This window comes from Chrysemys picta, chromosome 6 (genome assembly GCF_011386835.1).
Source record: "Chrysemys picta bellii isolate R12L10 chromosome 6, ASM1138683v2, whole genome shotgun sequence".
Taxonomy (NCBI): Eukaryota; Metazoa; Chordata; order Testudines; family Emydidae; genus Chrysemys; species Chrysemys picta.
This window is the reverse complement of record NC_088796.1, coordinates 38,509,170-38,536,646: the sequence shown is the minus strand read 5'-3', so window position 1 is coordinate 38,536,646 and position 27,477 is coordinate 38,509,170. Positions and strand designations below refer to the sequence as shown.

The 27,477-nt window shown below is 41.3% G+C and overlaps 1 protein-coding gene across 4 annotated transcripts in view; it reads right to left on the bottom strand.

Annotated features, from left to right (window-relative positions):
• The window catches only part of ZSWIM6 (zinc finger SWIM-type containing 6), a 162,680-nt gene that overhangs the window by 67,903 nt on the left and 67,300 nt on the right, over window positions 1-27,477 (bottom strand). For 3 of the 4 annotated variants that reach the window (XM_005281038.4, XM_008174488.4, XM_005281040.4), the window contains exon 2: window positions 4,038-4,394. In XM_005281038.4, coding sequence (XP_005281095.1) covers window positions 4,038-4,394 — 357 coding nt within the window. Of the gene's footprint in view, window positions 1-4,037; window positions 4,395-11,093; window positions 11,112-27,477 lie in introns of those variants that run through there. The other variant, XM_065599012.1, reaches the window with a different exon arrangement.

Genomic DNA, 27,477 nt, shown 5'->3' with positions numbered 1-27,477 from the left:
AGGTAAATAAACTGGCCCGGCCCGCCAGGTTACTTACCCTGGTGAGCCGCGTGCCAAACGTTGCCGACCCCTGATCTAGACCTAGAAAAAATTGTCCTACATGATTTAGGACAGGAAATCCATTTGGAAGTTACAGCTAAACCCTATATAGTTCTGCAGATGAAGCCAACTGGGACAGCAGTATTAACATGTTAATTGTGCTTATCCAAGAGAGGGGAAGTTCCTATTTGTTAGCAAAATATTTGTTTTCTCACTCAGTACTTCCAAAAAAGAGCAAGAGTTGGCAGGTATACAAGAACTTGGACCTCAGTTCTACATTCTAGGCAATGTCTACACTACAAATTTTGCCAGCATTACTATGTTGGTCAGAGGTGTGATTTGCGACCCATACAGCTAGCTGTGGCAGCAAAAGCCCATAGTGTAGACACAATCAAAACTGGACTTTTGCTGATTTAGCTTGAAAGGGTAGGCACGCTAGAACCAGCAGTGTTGCTCGTATGAGATGCATCCACACCAAGAGCACTTTGCTGGTATACCTATAGCAGCAAAGCATGCCTAGCATAGATTTGGCCTCATTTTAAAAGGCTAGTATCTCAAACAGCACAATGATCTCACAAACCAGTTTTATAGGTTTGGAGCAATACTGACCAAGAAGGAGCCACTTACTGAACCATCAGCACTACCCTACGTGTTCCTTTAAGGCCTTACAACCTGGTACTGACCCCAGCCAATGCTCAGGTAACCCATTGGTTAGCGTGTTATGTGCTCTCCCTTGTGCCCAAACTGCAACAGACAAGTCTGTTACAGCCTTCTGCTACAGAGCGTGTCTCTTTGGCTCAAGCTGTAGGGACTTGTGCCTTAAGAAGTCCCCAATTCAATCCCCAGTGTCAGCCACTAAGCAAATGGGAGCTTGTCAGATAGGTAACACTTAGATTATGACACTTGACAAAAAAAAACCCATAACTGTACCCTTGGCATTAACTCTGCTCTCTACAGATCCACATACCCAAGCCATGTCCACATTTTGCTCCTTCTTCCCCCTTTAGACTTCCAAAATTCAATCTCTTCTCCAGGCAACTCCTCCCTTGTCTTGACTACTGAAGCCTCTTCTTTATCTTTGATACCTATGCTGTCCCCTACAGATCCATTCAAAGTGTGTCTGCCAAAATTATCTTCCTGGCTCAAATGTTCTGACCATGTCACCCCAAGATCACGCTCCATTTACTAAGAGGTTCAGCATGGCACTTTAAAGACATGCCATAATCAGATTTGGAGGCAACTTCTGCAATTGGTGCTCTAAACAGTCTTCAGCAGCATTCATCTGTAAACAGTTAACTTAATACAAAGGTGACCAGTGAAGTCCATGTATATAATGATGTTAGTAAACTATCCTTAGCAATACAAATGCAGGAAACATGGCTTTGCATTAGAAACAGAGTATATATATCACACCTGCTATAAAAAAAAAAGTTTGTTTTGGGAACTAGCTAAGTTCATTTTAAGGGCAAAGGGGATGTGGCAGATTGGATAGTGATCTTACCCTTATGTACAGCAACACTGTTAGAACTCAAAACTAATTGTTTAATAGGTTTTGTGGAACAGGTTTTTTTATTTTTCAACATAAAAATTTGAGTAAAGACCAATTAAAATTCTCTGGATTTGAGCATATGTGCAGCTGGAATACTCTTTACTTGCTGTGTATTAGAAAGTTCTACTTTGGGTACGTCTACACTTACCGGAGGGTCCGGCGGCAGACAATCGATGTTCTGGGATCGATCCCGGAAGTGCTCGCCGTCGACGCTGGTACTCCAGCTCGGCGAGAGGAGTACGCGGCATCGACGGGGGAGCCTCCCTGCCGCGTCTGGACCGTAAGTTCGGACTAAGGTACTTCGAATTCAGCTACGTTATTAACATAGCTGAATTTGCATACCTTAGTCCGAAGTGGGAACTTAGTGGGGACCAGGCCTTTCTCTTAACAGAAACTTATTTACCAAGTTAAAATGGATATATCGTCTTAAAAATCAGAGACGTTGTTTTGTTTTATTTTTTTAAACCCTTTTCTGATGTACAGGTCCCTTTTCTTGTAAACCATTTAACAGGGTCTAGTGGATCATGGGTTTGGCTTGTTTGGATTTGAAGTTGGATTTCCTATTTGTATATTCCTGCCACTGTTTGATTACTAGATAATTATATTGGCAATTAAAATAGGCTTATTGCTATAGTTTACAGGCAAATGTAATTGCAATGCACACAAGCTGACAAACATTTTAGTTTTGTAGATACTCTTAACCCATCCTACCCATACGCTTAAATGAACACTTTCAAAAGCTTGTTTAGTGCTTTACAACCTTTGTTTTCTTTTGTTTTTATTGTTTTGGTTTCAATATCAGTTTTAAAATAAACATTTAAAGGCATGTTAGAAGTTAAATACTACCAACCGGAAGGGAGCCCTACTTCAAACTGAATGAAGTGGCTGGTTTTTCTAGGCCAATGTATCCAGGATTAGTATAATTACAATTTTCATTTTATACAGCATCCCAGTTCTCTCTACTCTAGCTTCATCCTCTGACCCCTATACTGCTTTTGTTATTACTGTGGAGCTTCTCCTCTTCAACATCATAACCTCCTAGGACTTTAAGATGCTTGCTGCTCTTCTCCCAGCTGTCCTCTTAGCTCTCTGACCTCTCTCCTCCTTTCAGCATCTATCACTATAGGCTATCCCACCAAGCTCCATGTCACTCTAACCCACAACTTGGGCATTATTTTTCACTCTTCCAATCCCTTGCCCCACCCATTAATGCTATTTCCAAATCCTTCTGCTTCTTCCTCATCTTTAAAAAAAAAAAAAACACCACAGTCCTTTATTTTTTCCACCTTCACAGCCAACTCTCTCGTTTCAGGTTCTCATTATATTCAGTTTTGATTAATCCTCTCCTCTAGCCTCCCCCGCAGCCCAGACAAAATGTTGCCACTAAACTCATATTCCTCGATCATTCCTCCCACCCTAGTTATCCTGCCTTGTCAAGCATCATGTTGTCCCCCAATCTTCTCCACTCCACCATTGCTCCCAACTTCACCTTTCAATCTGATTCTTAAACAATCCCCACTGTGCCTTCTTCTGTGTGGCTCCCATCTGGAAGGCCCTCTCAGGTGGACCAAAATGCAAACATGGAAGATCCACTTGTGCTGTGCTGCCTACAGTGAATCAAGTTGACTTGTACATACAAATTGCCCATTCTTATTCCTTTTCCTCTGACATTTGTGTACTTGTTTGTCCTTGGATTGAAAGCTCCTATGAGTAGGGGCCAATCCTCAAATATTTGGAAAGTCCTTACTACATACTGGGCACTATAGCAGAACAAAACCAAATGGCACTTTAATGAACAAAGTAAGTCAAATATGCTTTCTCACCAAACAACTGCAGTTAATGTTCCTGCAATGGCGAGGCTAGAACAGTTTTTTGCCAATTGGCCTTATATCTTTAATACATTATCCTTTCCCATTTCCTCTCCTGACTCCAATGCAGAACAAAACCCAAACAAAAGGACCATAGACAACTTAATTTAAATTAAAGAAAAAATATTAATGATTGTACGCTTTTCTGCTTCTTTTAAAAGCGCCTTTGAAATGAAGCTATGGATAAGCAGAATTTCAAAGATTAACAGTAAAGAGAAACTATCAAAAATATATTCAGTACGTTTACTGCAAAACAGGTATTCTTAATAAGATGGCTGTAGAAAGAAGAGCAGAAAAACAAATTTGTAATTGTAATATGGATCAAACTACATTGCTACATTCGTTATAAGATATTGCAATATAAATCACTCGCATTGCTTATACATGGTTTCTCTTGCAAACTAGCAGGTTTTTTTCAAGCCATCTTAAAGTAATGGTAGAATAATGATCCACATTTACATACATTACCTGATTTTCTCAACTCCATACAAAAAAAAAAAAAAAAAAAAAAAAAAAAAAGGATGAAGAAACTACATCATGTGAACAAAGGGAAGACAAGGAAAAGCAGTTGCTAAACTTACCATGGACTTGATTGATTTCTGAATTCTGAGAAAGAATTTCATCTGCTAATTTCTGAGCTGTTGGCAAAACTTCTGTGTGGTGCATTGTGATCAAATACTGTACAAACTTTTGTAGTTGGTCTCTGTTCATTTGAAAGAGTGTCTCTGAAATGGGAAGATGCAGTTTGACCTGATCTGGCTTGCGGATCCGGTATAAAGAGAGTGCGACAACGTGGGCACAGTAAAATATGTCCTTGTTTCCACAGCTACAGGTCACTGAGGTAATCTTGCAACGATCAAAGCTGATAGCTACCTTGCAAACAGTTTCTGGCTCCGATTGCATTGCAGGATCTGTCACCGTGCCGCTCAAGTGGAAACCTGTGCAAGAAAACAAGAGACCTTACATTATTCAGTAAAATGCTATAATCTCACTGTCAAGTACTTTTTCTTTTTAAACAAAGAAAAGCAATTATCTACTTTTGAGAAATGCAATGCATCTTTAAAAAAAAAAAAAAATCCAGCTTTCATGGCTACATATACAAAATAAGTTCTTGATTGTGTTCTAAATGCCTTTTTCATATCCAAGAAAGCCTACTGATGCAGTCAAAAAGCTTTTCAACAAGCATTTACTCCCCTTTGTATAAATGTTCATAAAAGCTTGGTAATCAACAAAACATTCACTCTGGCAAAAGACATATAGAATGAAAGAGTTGAGCCTGATCACACCAGTGACAAGCCTCCCCAGTAACCTTGAAAATTCTTACAGCAGTAATTTTTTTGAACTCCACAGGTACAGACCGCATCTACTAGCAAGTTTTAACATTCTATTGGTAAGTGAGAGAGGTGCTCTCCAATTATATGGAGCACATGCCCTTGTCATCAGAAACTCTGGAGTCCTAATTTCCGTTCTACCACCGACTTTCTATGCCAGTCACTTAACCTTTCTGTCTTCATTTTATCATCAGTAAGATGGAGTTAATGCTTACCCTCCCAGGGATGATGTGGTAAAATTAGTTAATGTTTGCACTGCACTTTGGAGATGGAAAATGCTACAGTTACTAAAATATATGAAAAGCTATCCTTCTAATTCTGTGCTAGAATTAACATTCAAATGCTTAGTAGTTTGCATTATGAACTCACTTTCCTCTGTACTGTGGTGGAGGAAAGGGGCAAAGCAACTGGTCAGTCTTGTATGGGGAAAAAATTATTTGCTTCAATAGATATTTATAGCAAGTTCCCATCCATCCCCGAGTTGCCTGTTGCATCAGTATTTCATTATTACAAAGGTTGTATTTCTGTGAGTCTGTGCTCAACCCATCTTTGTTTTTCCCTCATGAAAACATGATTTTTAAATCTGTTAATATTTTATCTTCATTATTTCTTTATGCTGTACTTTAGTTTGTTTTATTTTGTTTAGAAGCATGGAAATGAGTCTTATGTGCAACAAGACGAATTCATCAACAGCATAAGCAAAAGGTGGGACTCTATTATAATGGAATTAACCCATTTATGTAAACAGTAAATTTGGCTCAGTAAATTTTCTCCAAGACACTGGGATATTTTGAATATCAAATGCCATACATCAGCATGAGCACTAGAAAAAGTTACTACCATATACATTTATTATAGCTGAGTAAGAGTATCAAATACTGTTTAAAACAAATTTTAAAAACGGATTTCAAACATTCTTGAAATAAATATTGTTAGTGGGATACTACGTCAACTGGAAAAATCATGACGCTGGCCAACAATGTTGTGCTTACAGTTGTTACAAGAAACCCTTCAAATTACGAGAACTGAGAGATTAGAAGAAACACTCCCTATTTTTTCCATTTGTTTACACTGTACATTTGACATCACTTTGCATAGTCAGCATCACTGTTTGGGTTACATTCAGTTCCATTAGTCTGATACCTTCCTCAGTGTCACATGCACACTCTAACCCAGGCTTTCCAGGACAATGTTTGCCAGTTACAGCAGTAGCAGAGCTAACACTGAAATTGAAGAGACAGTAAGCTAGAACATGCATGGAAAAGAAAGGGACAGGAGCAAGAGCAAGCCTCAAATAGGTTTTGTGTTGTTGCTCTCAGGTCCACCCAAAGCACTTAAATACAGAAGGGGAGTAGAAAACTCCCTAACTTTTTTTTTTTTTTTTTTTTAAGATTTTAAAAAACATTCAGGACATATTACTTTAATGTAATGGTTAAGAATTAGTCAGTTTCAAATACTGTATTTAAACAATGTGTTCCTTTACCACAGATGAATACAAATCAGGTCAGCTCAGCCGCTTTTATAGAGAGAGATTCTTCTTTTATCAAGTTCCCCATCTACTTTGGAGCTATTTCTAGTCTGCATCTATGTACTTAGAAAATACCTAGAATTTGAATACTAATGGTGCTGCAGATTAGGCTTAAGGGATACCATCCTACTCCTGCTGACATCAACTGCAAAACTCCCATCAATGTCAACAGGAATAAGATCCAGTGTAAAATGGTCTGCAGGGCTGTTTGGAAAAACTTGTGCTACAAATGATCTTGCCCAATGTTATCAGTTTGACTTTTAACAATCTATAATTAATCTCAAATTTAAACAGTTAGTGTTTTTTTGGGAAGGCAAAGGTCTCTTGAGAAATATTTGAATTAAAAATAAAAAACAATATTTAAATTCCTACTCATGTTGGACATAGAAAAGGAATTTCTTTAGGACATCATAAAAATTTTTTCCAGTAAAAGTCTGTAAATGCTAACATTAGTAATAAGATTCTGGTCTGAACAATGGTAACACAGTAATACATTACACTTGTAGGATGACAGCAGGATTAAACAAAGAAGACTATCACATTTTATTGCAGCCTAAAATACAGAAGTTCCTAATCAGCCATACTAGTGTTTAAGTTATTAAGCAATATTTTCCCCTCTTTTCTCTTTGTACATTAACAGCAAATGGATGAAGTTGAATATACATGGTCTAAAAAAGTTCACACACAGCAAGATCTATCTCAGAAGTACAGTTAGGCTGTAACAAATTTATCAACTGTTGCTCTGTATTACCTTTTGAATGAGTCTCCCACAGCAATGCAGAACAGTGAAATGATTTTACTGCTCCATTTTCCCCTCCTGTGCAGGTTCACCCTTTTAAAAACTAGCCATTCAATATCCTACATTGAACTCAGAGTACTAAAATCTAATTGACAGTTTGTAACAGAAGTAAATAGACTTGCTATGCTTGTAGAGGAAGGAAGAGCTACAACAACTTTTCATTTGCAGTAATGTATCGCCTGACAGGCGGAGAGCTCTCCATACTCCTTGGAGGAGACCAAGGAACAGTTACTCCCAGTGGAACTCAAAGTTATTGACATTTCACTGCCTGTTGAGCCCCAGATGAATGGAAAGCCTCCACTGCTACAAACCTGTAATACTTCTTCACAGTACTTGCTTCTAAAGTTGCAATTTGAATCTTCTCTTTAAAAAAAAATATTTCATATCTTCTCTGATGTTAAATGTTTATTTACATCTACACCTCTACCTCGATAGAACGCTGTCCTCGGGAGCCAAAAAAATCTAGCCGTGTTATAGGTGAAACTGTGTTATATTGAACTTGCTTTGATCCACTGGAGTGCGCAGGCCCCCCCCGGAGCACTGCTTTACCGCGTTATATCCGAATTCGTGTTATATCGAGGAAGCGATGTATTTAGAAAATACAATACAGAAACTATAATAGTATCATTGATATTTGTTAGCCCATTTATCAATCTGTTGACAAAAGGGTATGAAGCAAAGAAGTCTACATTCATTGCACACATACTTGCTCCAATAAATAGTTTATTTCACCTTTTCCCTTCAGTGGCTGAATCATAGAATATCAGAGTTGGAAGGGACCTCAGGAGGTCATCTAGTCCAACCCCCTGCTCAAAGCAGGACCAATCCCCAACTAAATCAATTAATTGTTTTAATATCTTTAACAATAGCATAGGACCAATAGTTAAAGCCATCCTGACATTTTGCAATCTGCAAGAGTCTTATGTTTTTGAAAAGTGTGCCTAGGAAGTCCATTAAAGCATTTAGATACATGTCAAATGTGGCTCGTTTGCTATGTAATTTCACTTCTGTTTAAACATTCATTCAAAGACAAACATTGACAAACAAGGAGCTATTTGACTGCAGAAAAACAGTGATGTTAAATTACTGACGTTTTCAGGTGCTATATTTCTAAAAGACAACTGTGCCATGAAGGGCCATTACTATGAAAATTTGAAGCAATCACTGCAAAATTACTTTGTATCTTTCAGCAGGCAGATTATAACTGTTAGTATCATATACTCTTACCTAACACATCCTTATAAAACACAGGACTGTAGTAAACACAGTTTCAGATGATGCCTCACTCCAAACTAAAAATTTGAAAATAATTTCCACTGCCATATTATACTCAAGTATCCTCTGATGTACTCAAATTTGATATTCTGTGTTTATGAAAATAAATTTGTAGAAAATAAAAGTATGTTTGAATGGGTATGTTCAAGTCTATGATGGGTTTTTACTTTTCTGTTGCTCAAGGATATAGTGGGATTCTAGATAAAGACAGGGAGACGGGGAAGAAATTTGGTGACGTTTTATTTATTTATTTTAAAATCTAATCAATTTAGAATGTAAAAGCTTTGAAAATTCTACGTGCACAATATACTATAGCTCAGCGCTGCAGTCATTTAAATTGGTATCAGTCCGGGCAAAAAAGAAAACATCTAAAATTAAAAGCCTGTTCCAAGTGGGCAAGGATGCACTAATTGATGACATACAATCAGATACACTGGCTTTCCATTATAATAGTTTGTGGAAGAATATTGGCTCTCAGGTAATCACTGGTTATTTAACTTTTGAGCCCCATATTCACACTTATTTATAAATGACATAGGCTAAAATATCATAATTTTAAGTACACTTTCCTTTTAAAAACATGTCTAGTTTAAACCCCCTTTTCAGAGAGGAGAGCTACTCTTTAAGTCCAATTATAAGAAAAAAAAACTACACCTGAATTATACAAATTAAAAATACATCTTTACAATGGAGAATTTTGATGGCATAAACCATTCTAAACTTCACTCGCCTGGTTTATACAGTTACCAGAAACCTTTGATTAAAATACAACCAGAGATCACCACTGGGCGTAGTTTATTCTTTCTAGAAAATATAAGAATGTCAGAACTGGATTACTGAAATATCCTAAAGATTAAAAAGTGATTTTGAATAGCTTGCTGTAATGTGCCTCCAGAGAACACTATCACACTGCATCCAATATGCATTCATTATCTTAAAACTGAAATGAAGTGTACCAGCAACAGCATTTGGACAACACAGCCTTTTCTTAAAATTGATCTGTTAACCCCCTAAATGTTTCCAAGTAGCGAACAAGGATTACCTATATGGCTCCCATAAAGGTAAACAGAAGATGTATGGCTAAATCCCTGCACACACTTCTGAAGATGAATGAAATGGTAGAGGAGGGCGATAGTAGATGTGCACTGCAGTTACTTATTAATAGGCCCTTCTTGAGAGAAAAAGTAACAGTAAAGGCAAAGAAGAATTTAAATGAGCCTGAGCTGAGAAATAGGGATTTTCTCTAGAGAGCCCAATGTGGAGAATCCTCTCTTACACAATTTTAAAGTGGGTTTATCAGAATCATACCATTCATCTCAAATGATCATTTAAAATGGAATTAGCAGATTGGTCTGCCAGATAAGACATGAATACTGTATCTCTTGGCACATTCATTACTACTGTGTGGACTAAAAGCACATGACAAGTAAGCTTTTGCCTCACCACCCCTCTCAAACCACTACAAATCCTTATGGAAAATAGTTCTTGAGTTTCCATTATCCATTTTTCAAAACGCAGTAACTGACTGATTATTATTTTTTCCAGGGCAAGCAAGAGTTTAGACCATATTCACCATCTGTCCAATTTACTCTTTTAAGGTGGAAATGGTTTTAAATTAAAGAGTACAAAGACATTTCCTAAACTAAATTGTGTGAACTTTAATATACCCTAAAAGAAACAAATTTAATTCCAAGTTAAAGACTTGTATGCCAACACTCCACCTGGAGCTAATTTAAATGGACGATTTATAAACCAGAGAAAGTTGTGGTTTAAAATGGAAACTACTTCCAGCCATAGTATCTTGAACATGCTGATATAAAGGTAACTTGGAGAGAAAGGAAGGTTAAGCAGCAGCACATAAGGTGTTTGTTGTATGCTACAAATATTCAGTCTGGGGTAGTTTATGTCTTAAAAGTACGTATCGTCTAGAGTAAGTTTTGCATCGCTACTGAACTGCACCCAACACGCACTAAAGATGGAGTTTTGTCACAGAAAATATAAAGAAAAAAGAGTTATGATTTAACATGTTTGGAATTTTTACATGCCAGGAAGAGGGTGGATTACAACAGTAGATAGCATCACATGCACACTTCATTAATAGCTTGAAAGTTCATCCTAAAGCTTTTTTGCAAGTGAGCATGGCAGCTCAATAACAACATTAACACAACGACTACATCAGTGGACCTCAAGCAAGCATCATACTCCAGCATCATGAGGTTTTCCCACCTCATACAGAAAGCCAGGTGTATGCAAAATGTGGCTGGTGACTAAATTTTTACCAAGACTTTCCTCAAAGTCTGTCCCCTCAGACCTCCAGGCTTGAGAATTGTACAATTGCCTACGTGCATTACAGGGGCTTTCACCCTCCTCTAAAACGCAGTGATGCAACTCTGATTATAGCATTTCTGTTTAAAAAAGTGACCTTGGTTTACAGAGCAAGGGTCTGATTTTTGTTACTTGCAATGAAACTCAGAAAAAAAACACATATTTTTAAATCACAGCCTTTAATAAAAGGAAGTTTGCCATGACTTATCAATGACTTTACTAAAAGCTGTTGATAAAATTTTAGCACAACATCCAAAAAGAATTCTTATTTCTAGACTAAGTTAAAATGCTGTTTTCTACAGATGTGCACACACCAGATTTGTCATTGCTCTGAATCCTCACATCCAATAAGGCTTTCACATTCTTCTCAGAACCATACCTTGTGCGTACGCACCCTCTAGGATTCTTTCAAGTTCCACTCCTTATCTTCTGGGTAAAAAGTATGACTTTTGTAACCACTCCCACATCAGCCACGGCAGTCACCATTGAGGAAGGAGAGCAGCTTCCTCGGTACTGCTCTCAGCCTGGAGAACAAGAGACATAGGCCTGATCTACACTACCAAGTTAGGTCAATGTCAGTCGCCTTCCATTGATTTATTTGTACATGTGTCTACACTCAAATTTGTCTCCAGGTGAGTGCCCCATTACAGTGATGCAGCAAAGCCACTTCTCCAAATGGTATTGAGCCACAGTCAACCTACTGATGTCGATACAGTGTGAATGTAGACACTCCATGACCCACATCATCCCTAACAGTCCTCCAACAGCTGTCCCACAATGTCCCTTCCCTATGACAGGGACTGCTCTGGTCACAATTGTGAACTGCACTGCCCAGGGGTTATGGCAAAGGAAGCCACCTTCCCCTTTAAAAAAAAAACAAAACAAAAAAAAACCCTCCACATATTTTTGTGCTGGCTCTTCCCTATTGCCCACTTTGACAAGCACACCAAGGAGCTCTCTCTTGTCGTGTGCAACTGCCCAACTGGCAGTGTCGCCACCATGCACTAGATGCGCTCCTGTCTTGACAGGACATACTGGACCGCCTGGGCCTGCAGAAAGAAGAGGCTGTACAGGCCCAATTACACACCAGCCACTGAAATGTGGCCATCTACAAAAAGACTACATGGAGGATGCATGTAAAGGGGTATGACAGGGATCAGCAGCAGTGCCATGTGAAAACGAATGAACTGCAGCAGGCATACCACAAATTGATCTGGTGCTCAGCCGCAGGCTTTTACAAGCTTCATGCCATACTTGGTAGAGACCCCATTAGCACCCCACAGACCATTGTGGATACCTGAGAAGAGGCCAAGATTTAGAGCCCTGCCATGGACAGCAGAGTAGAGGGGGGAGATTGTGGTGGGGATCCAGCTATGCCACGAGCCAGGACCTGTTCGAGCCTCTGCCACAGAATATCCAGTTCTGCCAGTCGAACACTGATGAGACCAATGAAAAGGAAGAAGCCTTGGGTAAGCGCATGCAAGTGTTTTTCCTTAGTCTTCAAATTTAAAGATGGTGCCTGGCCCATCTCCAAGTTAATAAGACAGGTATTGACTTTGTTGTTTTACTCCTACAAGAAGAGGTAGAAGTATAACAAGCAGAGATGAAGTTGGTAACTGCTAGGGGGGGGCGGGGGAGAGCAGGCGGCACACTTTGTTTTTGTACATAGGGATGTTCTTTGCATCCTCTTAGATCTCAATGAAACTTTCATGGAGATATTCTGCAATTCTCTCCTGAAGTTTTCTAGAAATGGCTGCCTAATTTCTTTATCATGGTAGGACACTTCCCCATGCCACTCCGCAATGAGTTCGGCTGGCACCACTGCAATAAACAAGATAGCACCAATCGGGCCCAGACGGCTTCAGGACACCAGTAGCAGCCATGCTCTCTGTGCCTTTGTGGCCCTCAGGAGTGAGATGTCAGCTAAAAACAACCACCACCACCACCCACCCCCAATACATAGTGCAATATTCAGTGCCATTGCCCTGTACCTTTTCCCATGGAATAGGGACTGAAATTTTATTGTTTTATGCAACTGACATTTCTTCCCCCCTCTTGCTCCTGGTAGGCCATACTCACCATGGCTGGGGCTGGGAAGTGGTGCTGTGGAGAGGCGCTCCAAAGCTGAAGAGCAAATAAGCTTTTCTCATTAAAAGTTTTTATGGGAATAAGAGAAGAGTGTTTTGGCAGCTTTTCCCCATTTGGCCCACAGATATTATGCAGGACACAACAAGTAGCTAAAAGCATTGAGATATTTTTCTCACTGAGATCCAATCTTGTTAGTAAACACTGCCAGCATCCCTTCAATCTACGGAAAGTATATTAAACTTCATTCTGCACCTGCTGAGACAGTAGCTGAATCTTGAGGTGTCCCGCACAGGGCATCATGAGCTATGGGAACAAGGAACAGGCTGGGTCCCACAGAATCACTATTAGCATTTCAATGTTGCCAGTGATAATCCTCCAGTTAAGAAAGAATGTCTCTGCTTGCAGCTTTCTGAACAGTCCTGTGTTCTTAAAGATACAAACATCAGGCACCTTTCCTGGCCAGCCAACTCTTATCATTGAAGCATCCCTGGTGATTCACCAACACTTGCATAACCATAGAAAAATAGCCCTTTCTGATGATATATTCTGTTGTAAGGTGGGCTGGTGCTGAAATAGGGATATGCATGCTGTCTATCAACACACTACTGTTTGGGAACTGCATTGCTGCAAAATTCCATTCACTATGTCCTGCACATTGCAGGAGACCATGAATGACCCTATACACTTACATGACAATGGCCCCCAACATGGATTTTCCAACACCAGAATGATTTCCCACTGACTGGAAGCAATCCGGCATTGCAAGCTTTCAGAGTGTGATAGTCACTCACTTCCTCACTCTCAGTGCAGCTCTCATTCTGGTGTCCCTGCCCTGAGGGCTGGGGCAAGGTTGACACACAAATCTAGGAATGTGACCTTTTACATCCAGAAGTTCTGCAGCCACTGCTCGGCACTCAACTGTCTGTAGGTGCTCCATAAATGTCATCAACAACCTTGAATTGTTTTTCTCTCTGTCCCTTAGCAATCTGTCCTCAAACAAAGAGTCACATCCCCTGTTATTGCGGTTCTTCCTGTGGGTCTGCAAATATAGGAGCAACATGTGTCTTATACTTGCAATGGTCATGAGAATAGTGCAAAGCTCTACAGGCTGCAGGCTTCTGTTAGAGATGGCAGACCCAAAAAAGTGCTATGCAGGCTTGTGGGATTTGTGAGTCATTTCTACCCCACAACACACGGCTAAAATTTCCCAAAAGGAATTGTGCTGGACAGCAGCACGGGGCATACTGGGATACATATTCCGGTGCATTGCACTTTACACTGACACAAGCACACCTGGTAAGTATGCATAGTGCTGAGACAAACAGCAAAGTATGCATGTACACAAGCGATAAGCTAACCGCAGCGGCCAAATGCCAACATAAAACTTGTGTCAACTGAAGTTTGTAGTGTAGATGTGGCATGGCAATGTCAATGTGAGCTGTGATTACTTTTTAACTGACATTGTCATGCCAGTAAAAGCCAGAGAGTAGATGCAGTTTACCAGTATAACTTATATCTCTTTGGCAAACAGGAATAAACTATAAGCAGCAGACGCAGTTTTATACTGTGTCTCCATGAGGTGGGATTTGCTAGCAAAGTTAAAGCAGCAAAACGTTCAAGTATAGACAAGGCCTAAGTATGGAAGTCAAACCTTGGTCTTCTGGATGGCAGTATCAGATCATCTCTAGATCTCCAGACTGGTTTCTTGGTAAAGGTTTTTTGTTGTTTTTTTGTGTGACATGGGAACAGGTAAAACTAATATTGCATCCTTAAAAACCTCACTGGATTGAACATCTTGTAATAAACTATAAGAAACAAACAAAGGAGAACTTTGTTTGGAGATATACCTACCAATGAATAATATTTTGTTTTTTTTGCTTCCCTCATCATAACCCAAGAATAAAGTGGTTTTGTCATCTCTTGCGTCTTAGTTTTCACATCACACAACATATTTGTAAAACGCCAATAACTACCACAGCAACTGTTTGCAATATCACAAATAAAGGACAATGACTGCAAGTGCAGAAAAAGCAGCATGATCAATTGAACGCAAACTAAAAATCTTGCTCTCGTTAAAATATCCTTAAAGTAACATGACAAGGAAAAAAAGTTAGTGTTATTAAATAAAGGATAATATTTTTACCACTGTCAGCAGCCCTAAATATCTTAGAAAATGGTTTGCCTGACAAACAGACAATATGGGGAATATTTTTAGGAAAGTTGCTGTTTACTTTCCTAATGATAACTGAAAATGTTCTCCCTATTTCAGGCCTATGAGTTACAGTTCTATTTACCAGGTAATCTTTCTTGAAGTGAAGAGCCAGTGGGTCTGCAGCCCACTTTCAGACACAAGTAAATACCCCCTAACCAAGCAAGCCATCACCTCTCCCTCTATGAAAAGTCAATTTTTAAGCGAGGGTTACCATTTGTCCGGATTCCCCCGGACATGTCCGGCTTTTTAAGCTAAAAATAGCATCCGGGGGGAATTTGTAAATGTTCGGACTTCCCCCCCCCCCCCCCATGCAGAGCACGCGCGGCTAACAGTGCAGCCGGCCGGGTGGTGCCACTTACATGGGGCTGCGACACTCAGCCAGAGAGAGCACGTCCTCCTCCTCCCCCCTGCAGCAGAAATCACTCCCTCCCTCCCTGCATTCGCAGATCGGCTCCAGCTGTCTGGAGCTCCTCCCCGACTGCTGCCCAGCGTGCGGACAAGCGGCTCAGGCAGTTCCTGAGCAAGTTCACCAGACATTAGGTGAAGAAAGGCCAACAACAAGGGGGCCAGGGGGTCGGAGAAGGGGCAGGGAGGTTCTGGAGGAGGCAGTCAAAAGACGGGGGGGGGTCGGGAGTTCTGGGGGGGCTTTCTGGGGGGGAGATGTGGATAAGGTTTTGGGCAGTCAGGGTACAGGTAGGGGGTAGGGTCCTGGGGGGCATTTGGGGGGGGTCTTAGGAGGGGGCAGTTAGGGGACAAGGAACAGGGAGGCTTAGGTAGGGGGTGGGGTTCTGGAGGGCAGTTAGGAGCAGGGGTCCCAGGAGGGAGCAGTCAGGGGACAAGGAGTGGGGGGGGGGGGTGTTTGGGACTTCTGGAGGGGGGCCTGTCAGGGGGCAGGAGTGGGGAGAGGGATTGGAGCAGTCAGGGGACAGGGAGCAGAGGGGTTTAGATGGGTTGGGAGTTTGGGGGGGGGGCTGTCAGGGGGTGGAGAGTGGTTGGATGGGGCGTGGGAGTCCCAGGGGTCTGTCTGGGGGTAGAGGTGTGGATAAGGGTTGGGGCAGTCAGGGTACAGGTAGGGGGTAGAGTCCTAGGGGGCCACTTAGGATGGGGGAGGGTCTCAGGAGGGGGCAGTCAGGGGACAAGGAGTGGGGGGAGGGTTAGGTAGGGGGTTCTGAGGGGGGGAAGTGGGAGGGGCAGGGGCGGGGCTAGGGCAGGATGGGGCAGGGCTAGGGCAGGACAGGGGCAGGGCTCCTCCCGTCCTCTTTTTTGCTTGCTGGATTATGGTAACCCTATTTAAGCTGAAATGTGAACAGAAACAAAAAAAGTAATAACAGGTTTTAAAAGTGAGAAAAAAGTCTGAAGATAGATCCATTTAGTAGCTGAAATCAGACAGTTTAAAAAAAAAATCAGTGGGGTGGATTTCTCTCAATTGCTTTTAAAAGATGCCGTATCATTCAAGACCAATATTTGAGAGTAATCTTAGGTGTGTCTTGTTTCTGAGTCTAAAGGAGACTATGAATATTATGAAAGAAACACACACTAATCTTGAAGAGGGAAGGTAAGTGATGTAGAGGAGGGAAAACCCCAGAAATAATTTCCTGATTGACTCTCAGAATGGTCTCAGCTTTGAATGTCTCCCATTCTCTTGATGAAGGGCCTGATTCAACTCCCACTGAGGGGGTGTGGGGGAAAAGTACTAATAAAATACCAGCATTCATATTTTGTTGAGCAATAAAGGTATTTAGGCTAATCCAACCACAAGTAACCCTTTGCTATTACAGTAAGTCAAGATGGTGTTCTTAAGAGACTAATTATTTAGCACAAAATTTTGCCTACAAGTTTAAGTATGCATAATACTAATATTGTTAAAAACACCGACCTTCGGTCAGGAAATCTGTTATAGTCTGCTTAAAAGCAAACAGTAACTCCCATTCCAATTCCTAATAATGGGATATGTCATTTTCCCTTAGCTAAAGTCAATGGTGTGCTTATGACTGATGAAAAATGGTATTCAGCAGCTCCTGGAAAAAAGGAGGCACCCCCAGAAATCTTCCAAATGCTGCTGTATTTCCACCCTTCTCTTCTGCATACCTATCTTTATAGAACAAACCAGGCTGTATGTTGTAAGTCTTTTCAGGTTTGTCAAATAATTGAAAGTTAATGTTTTTCTTTTTGTTTAGAGCAAGTTATTCATTTACAGCATGTTGTTCATGCAATAGCCAGAATATACACTGAATTCCTCTTTAAGTTGTATAACACACTCAAGATGGATGCAAGAGAAGGAGGAGGAGGAGGGATATTTTTAAAGTGTTACTGTAGTAAGCTCATTGTGATAGACGTGGAGTTTAAGAATGGGCTCAATATGGGATGTAAGTTTCCACAGCAGAGATGCTTACTGTAACTTCCTCAGGTCATTATGCATTACAACAGATTCCAGAAAAAATAAGGAAGAACTGTGTAAGCTTTCCTGACAGAGCAGTTCAGAAAAGATCTCTAACACTAAAGCAGTGAAAGAGCAGCCAGATAAAAATCTGTCAAAACTCAACATCACAGCTGAGTCAGTACAGGATAGCTGTTGCAAACACTTTGCGGAAAGGCAGTCTCTTTCTAGCTGTAGAATGCCTAGCACAACGGGGTCCCAATCCTGATTAGAATATCTAGGCCCCACTGTAATATAAACAAATAAATTGTAAGGATGTATGCAAAGGTCATTTATACCACAAACCAGAGTGACAGCACTAGCATACAACATTAACCCACACAATAGCAGCTAGTTTTCACAAAATGTGCTCACAATCTCTTGCTGCTCAATAGAAGTGTTTCCATATTGTATAAAACAAACAAACAGTCTCTTCCTGGTATTTAAAAATCAAGAAAATGGCTAAAACTCTGGATATAAAAACCCACACCAAAAACGGTAATTGTTGGGTGCATCAGAACACTAGACAGGAAACCCAAGTCTGATTCTAGCTCCTACAGTATATCTTATTTTAAGATATATACTTTAAGATGTAGACTTTTAGGGATCAAGGAGAAGACAAAACCAAACTAATACCTGCTGCTATTGCTGAACTGCACTTAAAATATAAAGGCTGAAGTGTAGCAAAGTTTTTAAAGAAATGTCTTGTGTTCACCACACCCATAATTTCCTGACAGCTTGGGATCCTGGGAGCACAATCCACAAAGCAGAGTACAACAGTTTTTCCCTCCTAACAAAGTACTCTGACATTTGTGCAGCTACTCCCTAAATATAGGCCTCTCAAAACATTCCTGCCATTCTACCATGCTGGCACGCTACCAGTCACAACTCAAGACTGCTCCTTAGACACTTCAGAAGGGATTTAAAAAGTTTAATTCAAAAAAGGTAAACAGGAGCCAGCCACCTAGCACTTGGGTTACTGGCAATGGCTTTATTCCACAACTGGCTACTCTTCTAAAAAAAAAAAAAATCAGGCATTTACATGCCTTGAATGAGTTGACATACCAGAGCTGTCTGCCCAGTGCCAAGAAATCCTTAGGAATGTACACCCTCTACTTTAGGGTATCCCAAACCTTAATTGCCAATGGGGGGGAGGGAGGGGGAAAGACAGCTAGCCATATTCATAATCAAGGTCAAGTGATTTGCCCATGTTGACCCAGAATTAGTGGCCCATTTGCTGTTTTTTAAAACCTATTAAGCAGATTTAAATGTCCTGGGAGATGCAGTGTCTGCTATACATCTCCACAACCACAGTGGACAATAGTAGCTACATAGCAGCCTGCTTTCCTTGTAAGAAATTACCCAAAACCCAAACCTGAAGTGCAGAATGTGTAAGTGGGAACAGTTAAGAAATCCCAGTTCCACAAAGTGAAGAGAGCCAAAACAGTCACTTCACAAAAGTTTCCTGTCCAGGTCTATCCTATTCAGGTTCTTATACACAATCACAGTACTTGAATGCGTAACAGGCTATGCTGGCTAAACACCCCTTTGCTCATAGGCTGGTCGAGGGCTCCTGCAATAAAATGCAATGTATTTTTCACTCATTAGTGCACCACATGAGGAAATCTAAACTCTCTGCACACTGGCCCAGCAAGAGCAAGACCCTGTCAAAGAAGAGAGTTTAAGAATCAAGAAGGGGAGAGGGGAAAAAAAAAAAGAAGAAGAAGAAGAAGGATGTTAACGAGGGAGGGGAAAAAATTTACTGGGAAATTAAACCAAAAAAGCCGCTTAAAAAAGTAGAACAAATTATGCATCTAAAAGAAACTGGAAGTGAACCAAGGAACATTCTCAGAGGAGGGGGAAAAAAAAAGCCTACAATCATCAACTAGCTTGCTTTAAAAAAGTATTTATATAGACTTAAAAATTGAATGTGCAGGTGTGGGAATTTTCCTCTCAAAGATCTTTTCTCCACTGCCATGATGCTGAGTAGCACATCCTTGGAGTTTTAAGAACAAACAGTATGCCGCTGCTTCAGTATGGTTATTGTGGATCTGACTGAAAAACAGTTTAAAACAGGATACAATCAGAATATGGGACAGTGGAATATTTTATTAAATTGATGTCATCTGTATCATGCTGTGTTCTCAATGAACTTTAACAGCCAGGTTTAGACAAGTTTAAAATTAAATACTGATTAGTCTTGTATAACAACATCTCAGAGGTTCAACGGAGGTCCCAGTTCTATTCGAGCCAAGATTACAGCAAAATAACCTCAGAACAGTGTAGAAAACTATCTTGCATTGGTAGGCAAATGGAGTAGGGGTGACCTAATACAGTAGGGCCATTTTCCATAATTTCATCATGGACTACTAGTTAGAGAACTTAAAATCAGGCCCTTAAAATTTAGAGATGTCAACACCACAACTCCTCCATTGAATTCAGTGGGTAGTTGTAATGCTCAGTACTTCTGAAAAATCAGGCCCTTAAACAGAGAGGTCTTCCTCCCCTTGAGCCAATTCTCTTGATTTCACTGTATTTTTTATTCTGAAAGGGTATTTTTGTCTTCAAGGTACAGTATCACCTAAAAACAAAACAAAAAAAGGGTCCAGTCCCCTTTTGGAAATCTTCCCCTTTAATTTCACTCTATCAGCGTAAATCAGAGGAAAGACCTGGGCCCCAAGCCAAAGAGTTTTCAGTTTTTCATACAAAAAAAAAAAAAAAAAAAAAATCACACAATCTCTCTTCCAATAGGAGGCAAAAGATCGTGTAACTTAGGGCAGGTCTTCACTACAGGGGGAGGTCGATTTAAGATCCGCAAATTCAGCTATGCGAATAGCGTAGCTGAATTCGACTTACCCCGCTATGAGGATGGCGGCAAAAATCGACCTCCGTGGCTCCCTGTCGACGGCACTTACTCCTACCTCCGCTGGTGGAGTAAGCGTGTCGATTCGGGGATCGATTGTCGCGTTCCGACGAGACACGATAATTCGATCCCCGAGAGATCGATTTCTACCCGCCGATTCAGGCGGGTAGGGTAGGCCTAGCCTTAGAGTGGAGTAATACAGAGAGCCAAGAAGTTCTGTGACTGCAATATGACCAGGTTATTTTTACCTGTGGGTTTAGGGTTTAAATAAACAGCTTGTATACCATAACAAGGTAGTTTAGGCTACATGTATCAAGACTTGTAAGGTATAGTACTTTATCGTCTGGCCTTTCCCATACATGTAGCCAAACATGAGACTTCTTCCACAGATAACATATGTGGGAGTTACCAAGAGCTGCAAACACTACCAACCACTTAATTTATTCGCTTTTCCCACTTGCAACCACAATGTTTTAATACAGAACTGACAGATGCCCTATTATGCCTGCTGTACATCATCTTCCTCCAGGCAAATCTCAGCAGTCCAGATTTGTAGAAGTGGTGTTCCAGAAGGACCTGCTCCTCATATGGACTGCAATAGTTTCAACTGGGTAACGGACCTATACACACATTTGAACTCTCAATCTACCCATCTAGAAATATTTCTAAACAAAAAAATATATATATATACAGATAGAAAATATGGGAGCTCCAAAAGCCTCTCAGCACCTTAGTTATACAGAAGGAAGATCCTGTTTTTTCTTGATCTTAGTGGTAGGAAAGTCCATGAAAAATACACATGTAAATATCAGATTTGTCTACTAGCTAAGTCTTCCTGTACACATGAGAGCAGCCTGTAATGGAGGATCAGACACTGAATAAGGGATAAGAAAAGCTTACCCATTTTTCAGTACATGTTCTCTTTACAGAGCAAGACATCCACCTACCACCTTCTCCCTACTGCAGCATGCAAGCCAAATGCTGGCTTGTCCGTTTATAAGAATAATTTCTCAATCTGAATACAAAGTAACAGATGAGCAAATCTCTTCATAAAGTTACCCCCAAGAGTTCTGAAATGTTCCTCCATTAAAAGTACATCTCCACATATCCTGCTGGTTTCGGTTGCTCATATGCTCTCCCCCTTCCTCATTCCCCTTCAGTCTCTCATGGACTATAAAACTGAAATTAGCTATTCATTACATGTGAAGGAGCTTCACATAGAGCAGCACCCTGCTGAGAGAGACTGCTACTTTACATGTCAATTTCAGAATGAAAGCATCTGCTACCTTACTAATATGTATATTTAATGCTGCTGCATAATGTGCAGAATTATATGCTGTTCATTGCCTGTTTGTTCTGATATTATGTACTCTTAAGTAGCATTATTCTAAATTATTCCCTTTGAAAAACATTGTACATTTTATTAGGACTCTTCCCTAGTGTTCTTTGTAAAAGATCCCCCAAATGAGTGGCTTGCAGACTATTTCAAACCAAAAAACATGACTCAGGGTGAAGTAACCAAATGGGACAAGTTTTTGGCCTGCAATTACTTTCTTATGTATAGTTTTTACTTTTTTTTTTTTTTAATTAAATATGAAGGGACACAGGGAATTATGTCTCAACAGTTATTGGTAAACCTGCCCTAAAGTTGTTCTTGCCCCTGGAAATATGAATATAGCATATTCCTATTATCTGGATAGTATGGGCACATGGATTTTATTCAGATAATTGGGAGATCAGATAATCAAGAGGGCAGAAGCCATTCAGCAGCAGAGTGGCCTCCCTCGCAATGGGGGGGGCGGGGGAGGAGTCGTCGTCCTCTTCACAGTCCAGGTTGCTCTGCCCTGCTCACTCACTCCACTGACAGCAGGGCTAGAGAAGGTACCCTGTGCTGCACACCTGATCCCTGCAGGTGCAGGGTGCGAAGGAGGTAGGGTGCTGTGGTCCTGGTGGGGCAGAAGAGAGACCACCAGCCAGGACTTTGCTCTGCCAGGACCACAGCCATCCCTACACTTTGGGCCTACAGGGATCAGGTGCCATCAGTCCAGCAGCAGTGCAGGGAGTCCACTGCAGTTCTGCTGTCATAGCCCCTGCTCACTCACTCACTCCCATGACAGTGGGGCTGCACAGGGCTCCCTTTGCTGGTGCAGGAGCCCTTCAGCAGTAGGGTGGCCTCCCTGGAGGTCGGGGTCTCATTGTCCACCTCGCAGACCTGGCGGGGGACTTTGCTTTATTATCTGAACCTCTGCATTATCCAAATTTCTTCCTTGTCCCTCAGCATGAAATACATGCTAGAGAGGGCATTTATCTCAGATATCTCATGCTAAGGGAAAAGGAAGGGATTCATTTAACGTGGCGGTTCGGATAATAGGGTTTGGGATATTCAGAAGTATCCTGTTTTCACATCAGGAAAACTACAATCTTCATTGGGTCTTCCCTGGATTCACAATGGCTATAAGTTATCAGTTTTCTACATTACTATATCCACAGCAACATATTATGGTGTATTACACACAATGACCAACCATTTTATTTACTATACCAAAGGATATTTGGAAGAAAAAAAAGCAAAGACATTTTAGCTAGGGAAGAATAAAGATGGGCAATTAATGACATCAGTGGCATGCAAGTTTGCATACATAGTCACTGACATCTTTTAACCCACATCTCTAATCCATTAACTTCCTATTAAACCAATAAATGTCAACACCCCTTGCACAAAACTCCAACTTCTTTTGTGGGAGTATTATAAACAAATCAATTTCTGGAGATTATAAGATTACACGAAAGGGACAATGGAGCCAGCCCTGTAGTCTGAAATGTAGTAGCGCTACTATGGGGGGATCCCAGGTAAAACTAGTGAGATGAATCACTTGTTTCAAAGCCAACTGAGGCTGGGAGTGATGGGAAGCCAGCACAGCAAAGGGAACAAGAACACTCTGTATTACCAGCTCGTGATATCCTCTGGGAAAGAGTGACTGACTTGCTTTGAAGGAGGCAACAATCTGCCCTCTGTTGTGGGGTCACTGCATTAGAGAGAGAAGATCTTTTACTACACTCCTAGGTTAAGTGAACTAAGTCATAATTCAGTTTATCTAAACTGAACATTTGTGATTAGGATTACGGACCCTCACGCTTATATTACATTCTAGAGATCTCTTCAATGTTCAGAAAAAATTGGGAATAGGCATACATGAACGCATCTCCACAAGCTGCCTGGGGATGCCATTGTCAAGAGCAGAATACTGGTACCTTCCTGTTGTTCTAAGATGCAAATAGATCTAGATAAGAGAAAACCACTTGTTGAATAATCAAAGAAGTCCCAGTTTAGCTTCCATTTCTCTGCTACCAGCACATAGGAACACATTCAACAATATATCAAGCTCCATCTTAAAGTAGTTAAGTTGTTTGCCCCCACTACTCCTAGTGAAAGGCTATTCCAGAGCCTCACTCCTCTGATGGTTAGAAACAGTCTTCTAATTTACAGACTAAATGTATTAATGGCCAGTTTATACCTATCTGTTGTTGAGCTTAAATAGTAGTTCTCCCTCCTGGATGTTTACCCCTTGATGTGTTTATAAAGAGCAGTCATATCACCTCTCAGCTTTTGTTTGCTAGCTAAACAAGCCAAGCTCTTATAGTCTCCTCTCATAAAATAGGCTCTCCATTCCCCCGATAATCCTGGGAGCCCTTCTCTGCACCTGTTCCAGTTTGAATGAATTTTTCTTTAACATGGGTAAACAGAACTATACACAGTATTCTAAAGGAGTCTTACCAGTGCCTTGTACAGTGGCATAATACTTACTTCTCTTCACTGGAAACCCCTCACTTGTCAGGGCCACACCACATTGGTGGCTCTTCCTGCAACTGACATGCTCAAATCTGTCCTCTCATTTCCTCAGATTTGTATTACTCCAGTCCTCAAGGTCATCCATTTCTTCCTCTAAGTCCTCCAATACTCCTTTATATTGATCATGCCTCTCAACTTAGTATCATTGGCAAATTTAATTAGCACACAACTATTTTTTGTGCCCAAGTCATTAATGAAAATATTAAATAAGACTGACCCCATGACCAATCCCTGAGGGACTCTACTAGTAACCTCCTTCCTGCCCAAGAGAGTTTCCCCTTTCAGCACACTCTGTTATCTCCCCTGTAGCTAAGTTTTTTATCCACAATGGTCCTGCACTACTGAACATTTTTAAAACTGACTAGGAAGAAAACAAAATCATCATTGAACATTTGCAGGAAGACAAATATTGGGTGAGGGGTAAATAATGGAGAGGACACATCAATGACACTGAGCAATCTGCACCAGTTGGTAACCTGGATGTAAGCAAACATAGGTATTTGAATACAGCCAAATGTAAAGACATACACAGAGAAACAAACAACATAGCCGTACTTACAGGATGGGCGACTCTATCCTGTGAAGCAGTGCCTCTGAAAAAGACCTGGGGGTCCTGGAGAATAATTAGATGAACATGAGTTTCCCAGTATGACACCGTCCGTGCCTAAAGGACAACTGTGATTTTTGGCTGTATAATCAGAGGAATGTCAAGTAGGAGTAAAGAGGTATGATTGCTACTGGAATACTGTGTCCAGTTGTGGTGTCCACAATGCAGGAAAGATGTTGGTAAGTTGGAGAAGGTTCAGAGAAGAGTCACAAGAATGATTAAAGGATTGGAAAATATGCCTATAGTGATGGACTCAAGGAGATCAACCTATTCAGGTTAACAAAGAAGAGGTTATGGTGTAACTTGATCAGTCTAAATGAACCTACATGAGGAGCTAAAGGATTGTTGAAGGCTCTTCCATCTAGGAGACAATGGTATAATAAGTTCCAATGTCTGGAAGTTGAACCTAGACAACTTCTGATTGGAAATAAAACACATTATTTAACAGTGAAGGTAATTAACCACTGGAACTAGTTAACTCTTGCCAAGAATCGTGGGGGATTCTCCATCACTGGCAATTTTTAAAATCAAGAATGGATGCATTTCTAAAACATATGGTCTAGTTCAAAAAGGAATGGACTTAGGGAAGTTCTCTGGCTTGTGTTATACAGGAGGTCAGCCTAGATGATCATAGTGGTCCTTTCCAATCTTCTAATCTATGAATTTATGTTGCTCTGTCCTGCAAAAAATACTTCCAGACTACAGAAAGCAAGATGGCTGAAGAACTGCCTGACAGAACAAGAACTCAGCTTTATTTTTGGTACAAGAAAATTTTTTTACTCTTGATAAAAGAGCCAGTTTGAAAAAAAAAAAAAATAGATTGTTCAGTTTTGATGAATCCTGGAGAATCTGTCAGAATTCTTAAAGTAACTTGATACTATTGAAAAAGGTATGAATATTAATGCCATGATACAGATGTGTGTATCATGGATCATTTCTGCTCAACCAACTTCTCTCACTTTGGACCAACGTATGGAGCTGCGGCTGACATTATGCAAGATGTTACCATCTCTACCCCACTTGGCCATGAAAGCTTTTTTTTTTTTTTTAAAGGAATTACAATTAGTCTGTGTGTGTGTGTGTTGTATTGTGTGTATGTATACACACACACACACACACACACACACTCTCCCCCAAAGACAACTGGCGGCACCTACACTAGGGGTCGGCAACCCTTCAGAAGTGGTGTGCAGAGTCTTCATTTATACACTCTAATTTAAGGCTTTGCGTGCCAGTAATACCATTTTAACATTTTTTAGAAAGTCCCTCTATAAGTCTGTATCTTATATAACCCAGGAGCAGCACCAGGGTTTTTGCCGCCCGAGGCGGCAGCGCTCCTCCTCTGAGCATTCGGCGGCGGGGGTCCTTCCACTCCGCATCTTCGGGGCACTTCGGCGGCGGGTCCTGGAGCAAGTGAAGTACCCGCTGCCGAATTTCCGCCGAAGATCCAGAGCGGAAGGACCCCCCGCCGCCGAATTTCAGCCAAGGACGGCAAAATGCTGCTCCCCAAATCCTGCTACCCTAGGCGAGCACCTAGGGTTGCCTAGTGGAAGCACCAGCCCTGATATAACCAAACTACTGTTAACGTAAACAAGGTTTTCAAAATGTTTCAGAAGCTTTATTTAAAATTAAATTAAAATGCAGATCTTATCCGTTTAGTGTGATCCTTGCCCTTGCTTTTCCTTGCTGAGTTTTCCAATGTCTGGAACCTATTTGGATACTTTAAGCTGCACACAGGCTTCTGAGTGATCAGTTGTTAACCGGCTGGCAGGAAGTCAGCGGCTGGAACCCCAGATCGGCAGCTGAGGTGAGTGGAGCTGGCGGCTGGTAGGGCTGAGCAGGGCCGAAGGCCTGGACCCTGTCTGGCAGGGGGCCTGCACTGAAACTCCAACTGGAAGCAAGGTGAGTGGGATTGCGGCAAGGACCCTGGCTGGCAAGGGGCCAGCAGCCGGAACCCCAGAGCAGCGACTGAGCGGCTCAGTCCGCCGCTGCTCTGGGGTTCCAGCCACCGGCTCCTTCCAGCCGGGATCTCAGCCCGCTGCCAGCCTGGGGTTCCTTCACCCAGGCCAGCAGCAGGCGCTGAGTGGGACCAGCGGCGGGACCCCGACTGGCAGGAGCCGGCGGCAAAAGCCCCAGCCCGCCGCCGTGGGCAGAGCCGCTCAGCCCGCCGCTGCGGGCCATCAAAAATTGGCTCGTGTGCCACCTTTGGCACACATGCCATAGGTTGCTGACCCCTGACCTACACTATATAGCAGAGTAGTGATTTAGTCTAAGGAGAAATGATTACTTTTGAAAACAAAGGAAAGTTTCCACAATCTGTACTAGGTCAATACAAACACCATTATTTGTTTCTTTTTATTTTTATTTGTTCTTTTGAAAGATGACATGACATTGAAAATTACAATGGTAAGATATGGCAGCAAGAAATACAGCTAACTGATTTCCTTTTTGATCTGCAATTCTGTTGAATTTAGAATAAGCTTGGATTTGTGAGAACTCCTTCTTTAGAAGCCAAGAGAAATCTGAGATAAAGACTCTTTGTCCTGCCCCAAAGGTGGAAGAGGGTGCAAGAGAAAGATGGCAATCCTCCAGGTCCCTGTTTACCCCCAATGAGGTACCAGGACTCAAAAGGCCTTGGGGCCAGGGAGCAAATAACTCCAATACTTGTACAGCTATTCATGGCTGACCTGGTGTCCATGACCACCTCGAAGAGAAAAAGGAATAATC